General features: G+C 40.9%; 6 protein-coding genes across 6 annotated transcripts; 2 read left to right on the top strand and 4 right to left on the bottom strand.

The window, feature by feature from the left end:
* Window positions 1-693: 693 nt before the first annotated feature.
* Window positions 694-3,152, bottom strand: EAF01_001692 (uncharacterized protein; the record flags this gene model as incomplete). The annotated part of the gene is made up of 2 exons (XM_038909942.1): window positions 694-1,858; window positions 1,937-3,152. 2 exons carry the CDS (start codon window positions 3,150-3,152, stop codon window positions 1,536-1,538), a joined length of 1,539 nt encoding a protein of 512 aa, XP_038774754.1. The 3' UTR covers window positions 694-1,535.
* An 864-nt stretch (window positions 3,153-4,016) lies between these two features.
* EAF01_001693 (uncharacterized protein) lies at window positions 4,017-5,849 on the top strand (the record flags this gene model as incomplete). Its single annotated transcript, XM_038909943.1, has 2 exons — window positions 4,017-4,481; window positions 4,677-5,849. 2 exons carry the CDS (start codon window positions 4,017-4,019, stop codon window positions 5,847-5,849), a joined length of 1,638 nt encoding a protein of 545 aa, XP_038774755.1.
* Window positions 5,850-6,614: 765 nt separating this feature from the next.
* On the bottom strand, window positions 6,615-7,862 carry EAF01_001694 (uncharacterized protein; the record flags this gene model as incomplete). Its single annotated transcript, XM_038909944.1, has 4 exons — window positions 6,615-6,646; window positions 7,029-7,580; window positions 7,636-7,716; window positions 7,799-7,862. 4 exons carry the CDS (start codon window positions 7,860-7,862, stop codon window positions 6,615-6,617), a joined length of 729 nt encoding a protein of 242 aa, XP_038774756.1.
* A 1,686-nt stretch (window positions 7,863-9,548) lies between these two features.
* EAF01_001695 (uncharacterized protein) lies at window positions 9,549-10,325 on the bottom strand (the record flags this gene model as incomplete). Its single annotated transcript, XM_038909945.1, has 1 exon — window positions 9,549-10,325. One exon carries the CDS (start codon window positions 10,323-10,325, stop codon window positions 9,549-9,551), a length of 777 nt encoding a protein of 258 aa, XP_038774757.1.
* Window positions 10,326-12,159: 1,834 nt separating this feature from the next.
* Window positions 12,160-13,413, bottom strand: EAF01_001696 (uncharacterized protein; the record flags this gene model as incomplete). The annotated part of the gene is made up of 1 exon (XM_038909946.1): window positions 12,160-13,413. The coding sequence occupies one exon, from the start codon at window positions 13,411-13,413 to the stop codon at window positions 12,160-12,162; it is 1,254 nt and encodes a 417-aa protein (XP_038774758.1).
* A 911-nt stretch (window positions 13,414-14,324) lies between these two features.
* On the top strand, window positions 14,325-15,460 carry EAF01_001697 (uncharacterized protein; the record flags this gene model as incomplete). The annotated part of the gene is made up of 2 exons (XM_038909947.1): window positions 14,325-14,337; window positions 14,391-15,460. The coding sequence occupies 2 exons, from the start codon at window positions 14,325-14,327 to the stop codon at window positions 15,458-15,460; spliced, it is 1,083 nt and encodes a 360-aa protein (XP_038774759.1).
* Window positions 15,461-15,803: the final 343 nt, after the last annotated feature.

Below are 15,803 nucleotides of genomic sequence, written 5' to 3' on the forward strand. Positions count from 1 at the left end.
AGGAAGGGAGAGAGGAAGGGAGAGAGGAAGGGAGAGAGGAAGGGAGAGAGGAAGGGAGAGAGAGGAAGGGAGAGAGGGAGGAGGGTGTATGGTGTATGGTATCCTACCTTGTTGTTTAAAGTTTGTGGTGGGATGAGGAATGGATGGATGGATGAATGGATGAATGAAAAAATGAACATGCAAAGTAGTAAGAATGATGAAGTAAAAAAGGGGGGAAAGTGCGAGTACGGATGAAGAGGTATGATTGTGATTTTCATATATAGAATTCAAACAGGTAAAATAAGTAAATAAGGATTACAGATATCCCGATCCCTGAGAATGAAAAATGAAAAATGAAAAATGTTACGTAGAGAATTTCTAGTTCTCAACTGCATCTCATCAGAAGAAAATTCATAATCAGCTTACTAACTCCCGAGCCGCTCGTTCAAGTTCAATGGAAAAAGTGTATCGTGTGAGAAAAGTGGATGTAGTGATTGGATTTGGATCTCAATATGCGGCTTCATCAATGGAATATTTCGTCGATTATTCATACTAGGTCTGATTGCCAATTGCGAGATAGCACTAGCGTCGTGTTTCAAACTCGAAATTAAAAAATTCAAATCCCAAGATTCCTCGCCCTGACATGCGATTCATCTCATATCATTCCATCCATCCACCCAGTAGATACTCCCCTCCCCTCACCCCACCTCCTCCTCACCTCTCCAAACGAATTTTCCTCCCCTTTCTCTTGCCCCCACTCCCACTCCAAGTTCTCCACATCCAATTTTCTTCCTCTCCCTCCTCCCCTTCCCCATCCCCCTCTTCCTGCTCATCCTCTCCCTTCCCCCCCTCCTTCCCCAAACCCCTAAAAATCTTCTTCTCCCACTCCTCCATCCCCATCTTCTTCTGTCCCTGACGCGCACCTCTCTCACTCTTCTCCCTCATCTCCGCATACGCTTTGGGTGTTCCTTGTAGGTGGAGTTTGTGCGCATAGCGTCTATCTCTTATTTTTTCCAGGTCTGAGATTCTTTTTGCGGTTTCGGATTTTTCATTTTCATCTTCGTTTTCATTCTCATTCTCATCTACATTTGTCCCTTTTTTACCTTCATGTTCCCTCCCATCTTGTTCCAATCCGATTTCTTTCAAGCTAGGAAATTTCTGCAGACTGATTTTCGAATGGCTGTATCTAGGTTTCGGCTTTGGGATGGGTAATTTTTTGCCGGTTTTGGGGTCTACGGCATCGAGCATTTTGTTGAAAGGTGGGGGGAGAGGTTTGTTGTTATCTTTTTCTGGGTATGTTTTGATGAAATCTGGACGACCGGGAGGTTCGAGGAAGTTTTCTGGGAGACGCCCGAGTTGGCGACGATTTTTGGTTTTAGGTTTAGGTTTAGATTTAGTTCTTGGAGGAACGTCAGAATCGGGGATGAGAGGAGCAGAAGCTTGGCCTCGCCAACCGGGAACTTGGTCTTCGGGAACGGATTTGAGGATATCGGGTGTGTAGAGGGGAAGAACGGGTCGCCAAGGGCTGTCGGGGGCGTTGATATCGTATTCGCGTTTTACGGGTGAGGGAGGTGGGGAGACGGATTGTTGTTTCCAGCCGGGAACTTGACCAGGAGCGACTTCTTTGAGAATTCTGGGGAGGTGAGAGGAAAGAGGAATTTCCAGGGACTATCAGGGGCGTTGATATCGTATTCGCGTTTCATCTTATCAGATCTTGGAACAATAGATTGTTGTTTCCAACCTGTAACTTGACCAGGAGCGACATCTTTGAGAATTTCAGGAGAAGTTAGGGGGAGAAGAGGGAGCCAGGGACTATCAGGAGCGGTGATATCATACTCGCGTTTAACCTTTTGAGGGGCAGTAGTTGGTTCCACAAAGCCTAGGATTGCGTCAGAAGAAACTCGTGTCCAAAATTCAGGCTCATCAAATATTAAAGATGCCCAAGTATTAGGCTTACCTGTGGTTGATACTTCACTTGGGTAAGCGAAGGTACCCGATGGTTGAATGTAACTGTCGGTACCGGTAGGACCAACTATTGGAGGGATAGTTGGGGGATCGGGAGGCAAGCCGAATGATTGGGTGGGAGTTGATGATTCACTCGGGTAAGCGAAAGTACCCGATGGTAAAATATAGCTTTCTGTACCAGTAGGACCGACGATCGGAGGAACAGTTGGAGGGTCAGGAGGTAAACCAAATGATATGGTGGTTGATCCTTCGATAATTGGTGGAAGAGAGGTAGATGGGATGTTGCTTATTGTGGAAGATACGGGAGCTGTTGATGTACTAGATGTAGAGTGCGTTGGGCTAGAAGAAGAAGATTTGGTAATTGACGAAGACTTTTGACTGCTCGTTGACGTCGTCAAACTCAAGAGTTTAGATGAAGATGTAGTCCCTGACTGTGACGTTAAGATGGATGACTTAATAGAAGACCTCAACGAAGAAGTAGTTGTCGTTTTCACAGATGTCGTCGACGAAGGATTCACATTCTTCAACTCATATATCTGCATGTGAAGTACTCCGCCCACAGTACCCCCACAGTATTTGCCATAATTAGACGGGCAATTCGATTGACAGAAAGAAGCGGTTTTGACGGAGAGAATTGAGATGTAATTAGAACACCAGCAAGATCCAGGCTCTATGCCGGCATAGCGGTATGGTATTGAATTTGGCCCCGAGATAGAACATGCATTTACACAACTTTGAATTGTGTCCGCTGCAGGGCCAGTCAGATTGAGCAGCGGAGAGCCCAGAGGTTTTCCCCGAGCGCCATCTTCAAAACATCCATAATTATCATACGTGCCAATATTGGTTGTTACTGATGGCACACTTCCTGTATTGAAGAAGCCTCCATCGCGAGTTGATTTTTCTCCACGCTTGACAGGCCCCTCAAGTAGGCCGAGATGTGAGGAGTCAGGCAGTAAAACTCCTTTCTCCAATTGATGAAGCAGCTCGTAACAAGATTCGAATAACTGATTGTCAGACGAGTCGGTGCCCAAGCACGGTGATGCAAATGAAGGAACAGGAATAGTGCTGGAGATTAAATATTGTATGCAAAATTCTTCCGCGTCACTGGGGTCTGATGAGAGTGCATCTAGGCAAACATTGGTGGATGAATGAGACGAAGTGACTGAAATGATGCCTAAAGAAGCTATGAACAGATTTGATAGAATCATGATGTTGGATATTGAAAAGCCGCTATTGATTCTACATGACAGCAATAGATTTATAATATCTATGAGGGTATCCTGACTATAACTAAGACGCATATCTTGGGGCTTGGCGCGATGAACAGTTGGAATGTTCAAGTAGAAATGCGGTTCACGTCTAGAAAGAATGTCTCATATTGCGGCACTTCCGCCATAAGCTGCTTGAAATCATCCCTAGAGTAAAATTCCACCAGGTTTTGCACTCTACAATATTAATGAGAATCACCATACTCAGAATCTCGTGATATAACCAAAGATTATCCACTTGGACTTCGTTGTGAGTTTTTACTTCCACGACATCACTTTGATTGAGTCAAATAACACAACCATAGTCGGCGTTGTGGTGGCGTGGCGATATGACCGTCGATATGTTGATTCCTGAAGAATGCTGAACTAGAGACACACGCCTAGTCATCACCATACCTGTGGAATGTATCCAGTCATTCGGTATATATTGGACTGTAGGCCAACTTGACGACATGTACGGTAGACAAGAAACGGCTTAGCTGTCAAGACGCGGTAGATTTTGGCGCGTGTTCACGCAGTCACGTGTGAGTCATGAATGACGCTAAGATACGACTAGCTCGATTCAAGCTATCGCGATTTTGATTTCAATTGTCTAGTTAGTCTTTTGGTATTGTGACAAGAATTCCATCGATAATGAGTTTTAATGATAGCAGAACTGGAATTGTACATGTTTTTACCACCCGACTTTAAAAGGCCATTGTAAACTTGTTTAAAGTTGACAGCCTTCCCGTAGACGAAGCAAGTTTTTACGTCTACAACAGCCTCGCGATCGCAAATCAAATTCTATCACACCTCTTCATTCCTATGACCACCGCCGGTCCACATCCTACTCCCGAATTCGAATTTCCGGATGATCATTCAAACCACACTCACACTCGACCTCCATCTTCTTGCGCCTCAACTATAACTGAGAAGTACATACCACCGGCGGTTCCTTCGCCTCCGCGATTGTCAAATCATCACCTACCTCCCGAACCACCCTTCCGTCAAACAAAGTACGCATTGATATCAGAAATGCCGACCAAAGTTCCAGATCAATGGCTCTTCACAGAGGCAGAGCTTAAAGCCACTCCATCTATTCTAGAAGGTCTATCGCCCGAAGAAGAGCGTATTCGCAGGGCAAAAGGTGTTTCTTTCATGTCATCAATCGGAAACATGCTACATATCCCTATGACTACTGTGAGCGTCGCAAGTCTATACTTTCACCGTTTCTATATGCGCAGAAGCATGGTTTTGGACAAGAAGGGTTGCACCGGGATTCATCACTATGTAAGTATTTCCTTTATTATCTGATTCTTGGGGTTTCGGTGAATCATCCTTCTATATCACATTTCAGAGGTAGACTTTACCACGCTTTGAGTCGAAATCACAGTGCCATATACTCTTATTTTGCTTGCTTGAGTTCTGCTTGTCTAGCTTTGTTATACAATCACTGGCGCAATGAATACTAATTGATTCTATTAGGAAATCGCAGCGACAGCTTTATTTCTCGCGACAAAGACCGAAGAGACTATTCGGGGAACCAAACAATTCATTTTCTCCTGTATCAAGATTGCTCAGAAGAATCCGAAGCTCGAAGTTGATGCCAGCTCTAAAGAATATTGGCGATGGCGTGATAGCATTTTGATGTATGAGGAACTTATGTTGGAGTTATTATGTTTCGACCTTTCTGCGACATCTCCGCTGAAATACCTCGTGAGTTTCTTTGAGGAATTTACAAAGGTGGGTGTCGAGTCTGCGATAATCAAAGAGCTCAGGAATTATACATGGGCTTTGATCTGCGACACACACCATTCAACTTTAGGACTCATAACAAGTCCTCGAATAATTGCAATCACAACACTTCTATTTGCCGCGACAGCTAAAAAATGCGAAATTCCCCAGATAGAGGGTAAAGACTGGTGGGAGCATCTTGGGGGTACTGAACCTCAAATTGTTGAAGCTGGACTAATACTGCATAAATTCCTGAGCAACAGTCCTTTTCAGATTACGGACCAAGACCAACCCGGCAACGCGGCTGCCAAATACCTTCATGCTTCAAGTGGAAAAGAAGAACAAAATGGAGCTGATACTACTACAAAGTCTGAGCATACTCAAAATCAAAATGGCAACGGTCATGCCCATGGGAATGGAGCAAATGCTTCGGAGCACAATTCCCAGTCAGACCCCGAATCTCGTGACAGTCAGCCCAAAGAAAAGCTTGAAGATAGCAAGCCGCACACCTCAACGACTGAAAATTCTCGACCTTCGCCTACCTCTGGAACAGATGATGCTCCTCTCAAAGCAGCCGCAAATGATCTTTCTAGCCATGACCAAACCACAGCTGCAAATGATGTTTCGTCAAAGATCGATCCTGACATGATAGTCAGCCCAAAACGTAAGGCTGATGATCAAATAGAAGAGGTGCCGTTAGCGAAGCGAGCAAGAAGAGAAGACACTAGCTCTGAAACTCTTGCAGCTTCGAATGATGAGAATACACTACCGGACGAGAGTCAAGATACTATAAAAAACGACAAAGATAATACCCCCAAAGACAATGAACTTGAGTCCGAGCTTGAATCCAGAACCGCTCCTCCGGTAACTGAGGCTAGGGCTGGTACAGAGGAGCAGCAAGAAGAAGGAGAGGTGGAGCAATAACAATTCTAATCACGCACTCGGCTCGACTGTGATATTCTTGGGTCATTTCTTGTACTATTGGTCTAGGGAAAGACATGGAGTTCATGGGAAATACAATTTTTATCGAGGGAAAAGCCTCCCGTGGAGTTTGGTTGAGTTATGGGACAGGGGCAAATGAGGTGTACAAATATTGGTCGGGTGGAGGAAATTTACGCGAACAATATGAAAACATGAAGAGCCAAGTCTGTTGGGCAATTTTTATTGTTAGTGCGTTAATTACATGGCTCTGTAAATTGAGTTATCATAGAGACATACGAAGAGTTCTAGAACCTCACCGCACAGATTTCGATTTCCCCGCTAAAATCATTAATTTTTCAGCTTTTAAGCCCTCTTCTTCTTTACTAAAGCTTTATACAAATAATAAAAAGAATTTAAACTCGATTGAGAATCATTTTAATTTTATATTAAAAAAGCTGGTTTATTTTTGAATATTTTATTTATAAAGTTATAAGTTATTGAAAAAAATCATAAATTTTCTATAAAAAAATCGCTTATTTTATATAGGAAAAGTATTACAAGTTAGAAATTTTCAATTTTTTTTATTTTAAATCTATATAATTTATGAACAAAAATAATTAAAAGTAGATTATACATTTTTTTCGATACAAAATAGTATTAATTACCTATTTTGAAATTTTGAAAATAAATTCCTTAAATTGAAAAAGTTTTCAACTTTTTTAATTTACATAGAAAAACATCATTTTTACAGGGTTTTTGTCACAAAACTTATGGGGTGCAGTAAGGAGGTTGGAAAGACTCTGTTCATACTCGTAGTACTCCTCAATATTCCACGACAATCAAATCACCCTTCAAATTTAAATAGTGTCTCAATTCCTCTTCATTAGACCACTAATGGGTGCATAGGTTGACGGGACACTTCCCAATTTTCGAATTTTTTGACAAATTCCTTCTTCAATTGTTTGATGTTAAAATTCATTCTTTGATTGTTTCATTTCAAATAAACAATTACAACAATTTTTACAACATAAAATTGAATATATCAAGAGATATATACAAGTCCATTTTCGGAGTGTCCCGTTAGTCTGTATACCCACTAGTGGACGATACTTTGATGATAATCAGCTCCTATCTAAGCAAAAGCCTCCTCTCCATATACCCTTTGAAACTCTGCAGCCACACGATTCATGGCATTGTCATCGGGCACCACATCAAATCCGTTCATGTTAAGCGTCCGAATATACTCTCTGTCCAGTGGACCTTTTGTGTCCTTCAAATACTTCAGCATGGCCACTGCGTCGCTCATATCAAACTCGGTCTTGCGCTCCCTGCCACCGACGTAGATCCTTCGCAACTTTCTTTCCAAGCCCCATTCAATCGGAGCTGCATACACTATTATATGCTCGCCTCTAAAAAGAACCAAGTCTTCTTTCTTTGCCTGTTCAAAGAGCCGCTTATCGGTTGCCTTGGTTGTGAATAAACCCATCTCTTGATTCATCCAATCATTATTGAAACCACACTTTTCCGCCACTGCCAATACTGCTTTCTCCAGAGGCACTTGAATGTCAGCGTCTGTAGCCCATTCAGGGTCAATAATGTAGTCGAGATCGCCCGTGGATTCGCGATTCTTAAGATAGCAAACCGCGAGGAAACCTCCGGCAGTGATAATCTCAATTGGGGCAAATCCCACAAGGAACTCGTCGTGACCCATCTCCTTGTCGAGCTCTTGTAACCCTACGATAAATTAGCACAAGGGCACTTTGATTGAGATTTTGTTTTCAGGACTGACCGTGATGGAAGTCGTCGGCGCGTAAAAATCTCTTCTTGTTAGAAATATCTGTGTCAAATGAGGGAATAACGTAATGAATGACTATCGAGATATCGTGAGTTGTTTGTGAGGCTGAGATAGCTGGTACTGTCAAGATGTCACTCCAGGCGTTATATTGAATTACCAAAAGTTCGTCTTGGTGAATTAAGTACCAGAAAAGTTGAAAACGATTGTGGATTATTGCTCATTCATCAATCCTAATCGTTTGGTGGCAGTGAAGGATATGTACATTATCAAGGGGGCTACGAGAAAGGTGTGCAGGTAGTCCTTGTCTATGAGAAATGAGTGAGTGAAGGTTGTACCAAAGGCTCCTACCCCGCATCACATGTATTTATGATATTGATCGTATCCAGAAGGAGGGGCCCTGATGAGGAACGGAACAAAAATGGTGATCGACTAGTGTTGATTGCTTTGAGCACTTTATATGATTTCGATCTCAATATACTTTTCGAATATTGTATTAACTACTCGGCGAAATATATGAAGATGTATAGTACAAATCAAAAACGGTTATAACTTCAACAATTTTCAATAAAATAAGTTAGAATTGATATATATAATTAATTAGTATAATAATTATATGAACGTCGATCATTAGGATCTATTAAATAGCTTCAATTCATTAGCTATAGTATTACAAGTCCTAAGCGAATGCGAAAGAGACTAGCTCTTTCTATAAGGTCTATAAAAGGCCTACAACTTCCTATACATAGCTAGCTCTTTAGACAGAATACAATATAGACATTTAGGACCTACGAATACCGTGGGTGCCACGTCTTCCGTATCCTTCTCAAACCAACAATAATTATATTAATTCCACGTTTCTAAAGATTTGAAAGTAAAATGATTAAAATAAAAGCTATTGAAATTATTAAATTGATTCGAAAAGTGCTTAATTTTCGATACTTTTTTGATCTTAAATAATTCAATCAATTTCATACCTATAATACTAAAAGTCTAATATATTATTGAATAAAAGCTTAACTTTTAGTTAAATATATTTTTATAAAGATTCATTTATAATTAAGAAAGTCATTTATATTTAAAATAAAAAAAGATTAGATTTATTACTTTTGAAAGAATAAATTCGCTTATTTTAGAGATTTCAAGTATGAAAATTCGAAAATTTAAATCTCTTTTTCAAATTCAATCTTGAATGATTTTCTGAAAATAAGAAATAATAAAAATTACTTTTTTTTAAATCAAACTTTATTTGATTTTAAATGAAACTCGAAAATTTAATAGAGATATATAGAATCTAAAAGATAATATTAAATTATACTTATTTTCATCGACTCATTAACTTTGATATATTATTTCTCTTTTATTTTTAATTTAAACTTTATAACACTTTCTCTTTATGTATATAATATATGAAACAATTATTATATTAAGTTTTATAGAAGTTATAGCTAATTCTAATATGTACTATACATCTTTAATTATTTTATCGAATAGATTAACAAATAATATTTTATGCTCAAGAAATCAATCTTTTCGTGAGGTTGAATATAGTTTTATAAATTAGACAATATCTTTCAATCAAGATTAATAATTAGGCTTGATAGTGTTTATTTAGACCTTACTTTCTATAACCTTAACTTATTTATAGACTATGGACTGATATAAATATTCTTTTACAATCCTCAAAAATCTTTTCGTAAGTCATCAAATAGTCTTCTAAACTAGTACAACTGTTCCACTCCGATTCAGTTAATGTGGTGGCTCTTTCAGTGTTATTTAAAGTACTTCGTCCCTTAGTACTAACATAGTGTTTAAGTCTGTGCATGAATTCCACCGGACGCCCTATGCAATTTAACATCATGTCGATTTTATGATGTGTTACATCGATCCCGAGGCCATTGGTTCATTGCTCACACTGTATAGAACCAGCCGACATTCGTGATGATGTTCCGTTTTGCGAAGTTTTCATCGCACCCACGTTCTTCGAGAACCAATTTTCCACTCTCAGTCACCATTTCAGAGGGTAAATCCTTTAGCATGTCTGGCTCAATGGAAGGCACAGAACGTGTCCAATCAGGTCCGACAACAGGAGTATACGGGGGATATGGATCACCTTCATTCTCCCGTCGAATATTTTTCCCATCGCGACGCATTCCCAGAGCCAACCTCCAGTTGAAAGCGCGTACCAACTCCTCCACTATACATGCAACAATTGCATAACGAACGGGATCAGTATCTTTGGGATCTGGTATTGAACTCAGAGACCATTTCTTTGTCCATTGACGCCAAAAATATTCCGTCTCGCTACCTAACGGAACATAGTCACCCATCATTAAGATCTCATACATGCGGTAAACACAGCGGAGTGGAGTGTCACGAGCTCTCCAGACTTGGACATTGCGGAGAGTTCCATGATGTTTATTGCGAATTTCGTATAATTTCTCGTTTTGGGCAATGGCGGAAGGAGCAACAGGTTCAGGTAGCGGAAAGCTCCACGATGGAAATGGTATGAAAAGCCGAAAAAGGGCTAAGAATGGATGCGGATAGATATGTCGAAGACGGATGATGCTTCCACGGAGGTGAAAGCGGGTACTGAACAATTCACGGAACCATTTTTTGATATTATACTTTTTTCGCATCCACCAAGTTATTTTGAAACGAGGTTGTCGACGATGTGGTGGATCCATAGTACCGTAGCGTTGATAATTGTGAAGTTTTTAGAGCACTGCGCGCAGTTAAGGGAGTTGGGGATGAATGATGCCAAGTATCGACGTGGTTAAAGCGAGCTAGTGACCTCAAGTACTTGAGGTCACTAGCTCGCTAATGGTTTTGACGCCTCGTTATTAAGGCTCAAGCTCAAAATCTCGTGACTTACCTCACACTTGAGTCATCTTATGATTTTCCAATTCAATGAAGTTGGCAAAAAAAAGAAAAAAGAAAGCCATAGACTGCGCTCAGAAACCCTTTCACTGCTACTCAGTGTAGTATTTCGTTTTCAATGTAGTGATTCACGCAAACTAAGAGTCAGAAGTATATCATTTTTGAGGTACTTAAGCTTCCAGGTAGTTATTCCCCAGCATCCCCTGAGAACCAACACACGAGTAGATAATGTTACATAGGTGTGAGAAACGAAAGAGGCTTATTAGAAACATAAGTACGCCTTAGCTTGAACACCATCTTTCTGGCGGTAGATTAGCACAGAATGCAGAAGTTTTGGCAGATTTTGGAGGTGACTAGCTAGTGGTATCAATTCATGACAATGAGAATATGAAACAAATTCGCATTCAAGCATGGAGATTCTTAATATCTGGACGATTCCTGTTATGAGTCTCTCATATACGGGATACTAAACGATTTCCCTCGGTTCGAGGAAATCTTGAAGTCTCTGAGTAATTACATCTCATTCAACAATGATGGTGATGAGTAGCGGGGAGATAAGTGGGAATTATACTGCGGAGAATTACATAGTACTTTGATCTAGTTCTGTTATTTGGGTATGCTCGTAAGGTTGATATAAGCGAGACTAATGAACACAAGCATGAGCTGGTTGCTTCTCGATATAGATGAAGTCGGATTATCCATGTGGTAAAGCACGGGTATAAGCTCAAGAAGCCGTTTCAATCTCTGCGCTCAGTCTGCAATTCGAATTTATACATCAAGTTTCTCCATGATCATCGCCCATCGTTTGATCCAGTGCACGTTGTCGTAACAAGCTAGCATATTTTGATTCTCGCTCAAAATATCTGAATCTGATTTCACCAGCCCTTGTTACACCGATTGAATATCCCTCACGATCACTGTTACTATCCGAGCCAAGATTCCACGACTGTTAAGTAATTAGCGGGAGATATGATTGGGGGTTGTGTTTTATTCTAACCATCCACTTAAATCTCTCCATTCGATTGTACCTAGATTGGTATCATCCATATTGAACAGTTAAATGCACCTTGACTATCTCCATCTATCAGAACTATACGGACAGACGAAACCAAGCGAAATGTGAAGCACCAGTATTTTGAGATTATCTTCTACACATCTCATGGCTCGAGTGGGCGATTCGTTGTCAGTTGTGTTATTTGTAAGTTGGGAAGAGATTTATGAGTTTCCGCACTCACTTCTGCCCAATATGTACATGTCGACAAAGCATAGTCGGGCAGCTGGTCTCACTACTTGCTGTCGCAACACCAAGGTTTTGTAATTCCCAGCCGTAGATATCTGAAGTACGTTCACTTTGGTGGTAGTATTTATCTGTTGCAAAATTTTGAGGTTATATTGAAGACATTCGTATCGCCATTCATATCAAAGATATCGTTGAGGACAAGAATTCCAAAAATCCAGGCTGCAAGCCAACAATTAAAGCTTTCAATCCCGAAAAAATAAAAGATCCAGATCATTCCGAGGATTTAATCTTAATCGTCTGTCAGTGCTGTATTGTTCCAAACATTGAGCGCTGAACTGCAATCTTCCAGTCCGGACTTTTGAACACCACGGGTTGGAAATAACTATCGCTACTGACGACTTCTAACCATCGAGACGCCACTTTTGAGACGCCGGATAAAGCTTTGTATACTTTTGCACATGTTGGCCTGCTGGATAGTCTTTAGATTTATCTCGAGCTTTGTAGCTTTTAGGGTAGTCCCTCGCCCAGGCTGCCTCTCCATAATACATCCATTCTCGCTCAAGACCTTCCCAATCGTCAGTGAAACAAGAAGGGGCGGTTCTTCGTATCAATGCATAATCGATTTCAGGTTGCTTCCACGTAATATAATCAGGATCTCCGTGAAATTTCTTCCCAGAAATTGACTTCAGTTTATCAAAGTTCTTTTGAATCCAATCCCTTAAAAAGTGGTAATCGTTTTGGTCATCGCCCGTGCCCCACCAGTAGGCATTTTCGATCTTCTCAAATTGTATTAATGCAGTTCCACAACTTCCACCATAGTGGTAATTATACTCATCAACATATTCAGGTTTGTATGATCCTGGATTTTCGCCAATCTCCTCATGACTATCGTCATAACATCTCCACTTGTCAACCTTCTCAGGCAAAGCTTTCCGGACATCAATTCCTTTGTGGTAACTTTGTAATATCCACTCAGTGTGTTTCTCCTTCTCAGATCTCACAAGATCATTGAAATCTTCTTTCATAAAAGCCTCGGCCCCGTCAAAGCTTCTCCAAATATTGTGGTAGTGGCCAGGATCATGTGCCTCGAACTCATTGCCATCCCGCCAAGCACCCGAAGCTTGAGCAAGCACCACTTTTTGGAGTCCCGGTAATCGTGAAATCATCGCAGCCGGGGTACATTCCGCCTTCAGTGCGCAGGGAAAGACAGATGAGTTCTCCCAGCAATCAAAATCGATGGCAAGATATTTCAACTTCTCGCGACAATTCTGTACTTCCAATGCGTGGAGAAACCCAGTATTGTGCAAATGTCCGACTCTACTGCCAATGAATATCATATCTTTGTCCCAGTCCACCCACTGTCCAAAACATCTCGATCTCCTTTGCAAGGCAATATTTCTGGATTCATGGTTTACTCGCGCAAGGGGAGGCTCGAAACATCTCTTTTCGCAACCGCAAAATATCCCATGCCATTCGAAAGAAGTGGGGCGACCATTAATGGTGTAATGGTTTGGTATGTTGTAAACTTCGATGAGGCGACCGGGCTGCGAGTCTTCAGCAGCGTGCCAGACCATGGTCCTCAATTCGATTGGAAGAAGGGAAAATGAATGGAAAGTCGCAGGTGGTTGAACAGCTGCGCGAGCCTCTTTTGCCATTTTTCTGGTTAAAACCATGATTTATTATTATTCAGTACACTGCCTAGATAGAGTCAAGTCTCTTGGGAGGTTGATGCGTTCAGTCAATTATATGAATAAGTGTTATTGAATCGGGTGGTTGTAACTTTATAAAGGTAGGTTGGTGGGCACGTAAGTAGATATAACAGTGACAATGAATAGCTATTAGTCAGCAATTCTTGGAGCTACCAGCTCGGAAAGCAAAGACCAATCAGAAGCCTGCCCGCGCAGCTTTGTAACCTTTTAGGCACGTGCTATATAGCTACCTCTCTCTCTCTGCGTAACCGAAATAAGATGCGGAAATTGAATACCATTCAGAAGGAATTCGATGATTTGAATCTCTCTTCAATAGCGTATTAGATGCATCCAGTCCTTACTATTTACATAGAGAAGACCCAAATTTTCGTTTTATCTTTTCAGATTTTAGTATTTGACTTGAAATGAATTTCTAATTTAATTAAGTAGTTCTTTGAAAGAGGACTCAATTCCCGCCCTTTATTTCGGTTGTGCAGAGCCCTCTCCTATATTCTAGATCAAATCAAGCAATCGTTTTCCTAAATCAATTATATGATCAAGATTATTAGACTTCTTGGTTACCCGATTAGTTTGGTCTGGCTCTCAATAATTTCATATTCTATTAAACCAAGAGGTGTCGGTAACTCATTAGATTTTAGTATTCTGTTGCACCGCCCTTTCCATCCGGGTGAGTGAGATATCCTTCCTTAGGTAGCTTCTTTAGTATTGGGTACAACTCTTGGGTATGTCATTGGACACGAACATAGTGATAATTATTACTAGATATTTAAAACTCGACTGTTTTCTACATTTCTGATTCCGACGCCATACTTAATGTTCTCCATAGTATAAATCCTGTCAAAAAGGTCAGTCACAGAATGGAGCATGATGGTAAGCGTTATTTCTGATAACGTCTGCGATTCAACCACTAATGACAATCATAGGCACCAACATCGAATACTCCCACCATGAAGCCAAACAGTCAATTATTACACCGCGAGAAGACTCAATTGAAAAGATGGAGCCCTCTACGAAGCTAGCCGCTGAACAAGTTTCTTCCACAACATCAGGAGTACAAAGACCATCTACAAAGTCTGAAGCCGAACCCAGATCCGACAACGCATCACTATCCGCTTCTCCAAGTATTGCCAGTCGTGTACAAGTTTCGTATGCAGAAAAAAATCTAGAAGCAGGGGATAAGACTGAAAATGCTTTATACTCAACTTCTAATGCGGTTCGGGAACCCCAAGGGCCACCGTGTGGTGCTAGAAACATGGGTTTAGGTCCCACCAATTCGATTAATTTCTACAAGTTGCCCGCAGAGATTCAATGCATGATAATTAAAGGATGTATCCCGAAACGCAATCATATTCGTCTGTTCTCAGTCAGCCTGGATCTCAATAATCAAATACTACTTAAAGAGGAGATTGACCGGAAACATACATCGTTTTTGTTTGTCTCAAGGGCAATTCGTAAAATTTATCTACACCATCTGCCAGTAGTTCTACCATCTCTCGACAAGAACATCCCAGTATGTATTCACCAAGACACGACTGTCATTCTCAGGATGGAACAGCCAGATCGTAGTAGCATTAGGATATGCTACAGAGGGAAAATTCCAGCATGTTTCAGTGAGATTCGGTACCTTGCTGTTCCCCTAAACTTATTCTCCTTCTTTAACATTACAGCTGATGTGTGTAGTCGCGGTGAAAGAATACAAGAGCTTGCGGTAGCTCATAACATTAGTTTCTTGAGCAGACTGATCTTTGCCTGTCCCAACCTGCGTTCTTTAACCGCTGTTCAGCTTAATACAACAGAGAAATGGCATCTTAGAGGACTGAATGATCCGGATAGTCTAGTTGTTCCAGAAGTATTCTCCTCTTTACTCAGATGGAACCTTGAATCTCTGGCCAATTTCCTCAACTTGCAACGAACGATGACCGGTTATCGGAGCAAAGAGCTAGCATGCCGTGTTATGGTTTTTACCTTGGGCAGCTGGGTGACAGTACAGTGATGTGAATGCGCGCTTCTTTGTCACTAATCTTCCATTACAACTAGACGAATTTTGAAGAAGATGTTATCAAAAGAGACGCTCGAAGAAACTTACGGCGCTTTCAATAATTTCAATGCTTGGTAAATCACTGGCATGATACGTGTTTATTGGCAGCTGAAGTAAGTTTCAACTGAAAATGGATCTCATAGTAGGTAGGTAGGTAAAGAATGCCTAGGTATCTGGGTAGTCATATCTATCACTTCACCATTTCATTATCTCAATATGTCATACCATCTAATAGGTAGTCCACCCAAAAACGACAAAGATCACTAGACCCACGCACCGAAGCATATAAAATCCCATT

This window comes from Botrytis porri (assembly GCF_014898465.1).
Source record: "Botrytis porri strain MUCL 3234 chromosome Unknown BPOR_002, whole genome shotgun sequence".
NCBI classification, from domain to species: domain Eukaryota; kingdom Fungi; phylum Ascomycota; class Leotiomycetes; order Helotiales; family Sclerotiniaceae; genus Botrytis; species Botrytis porri.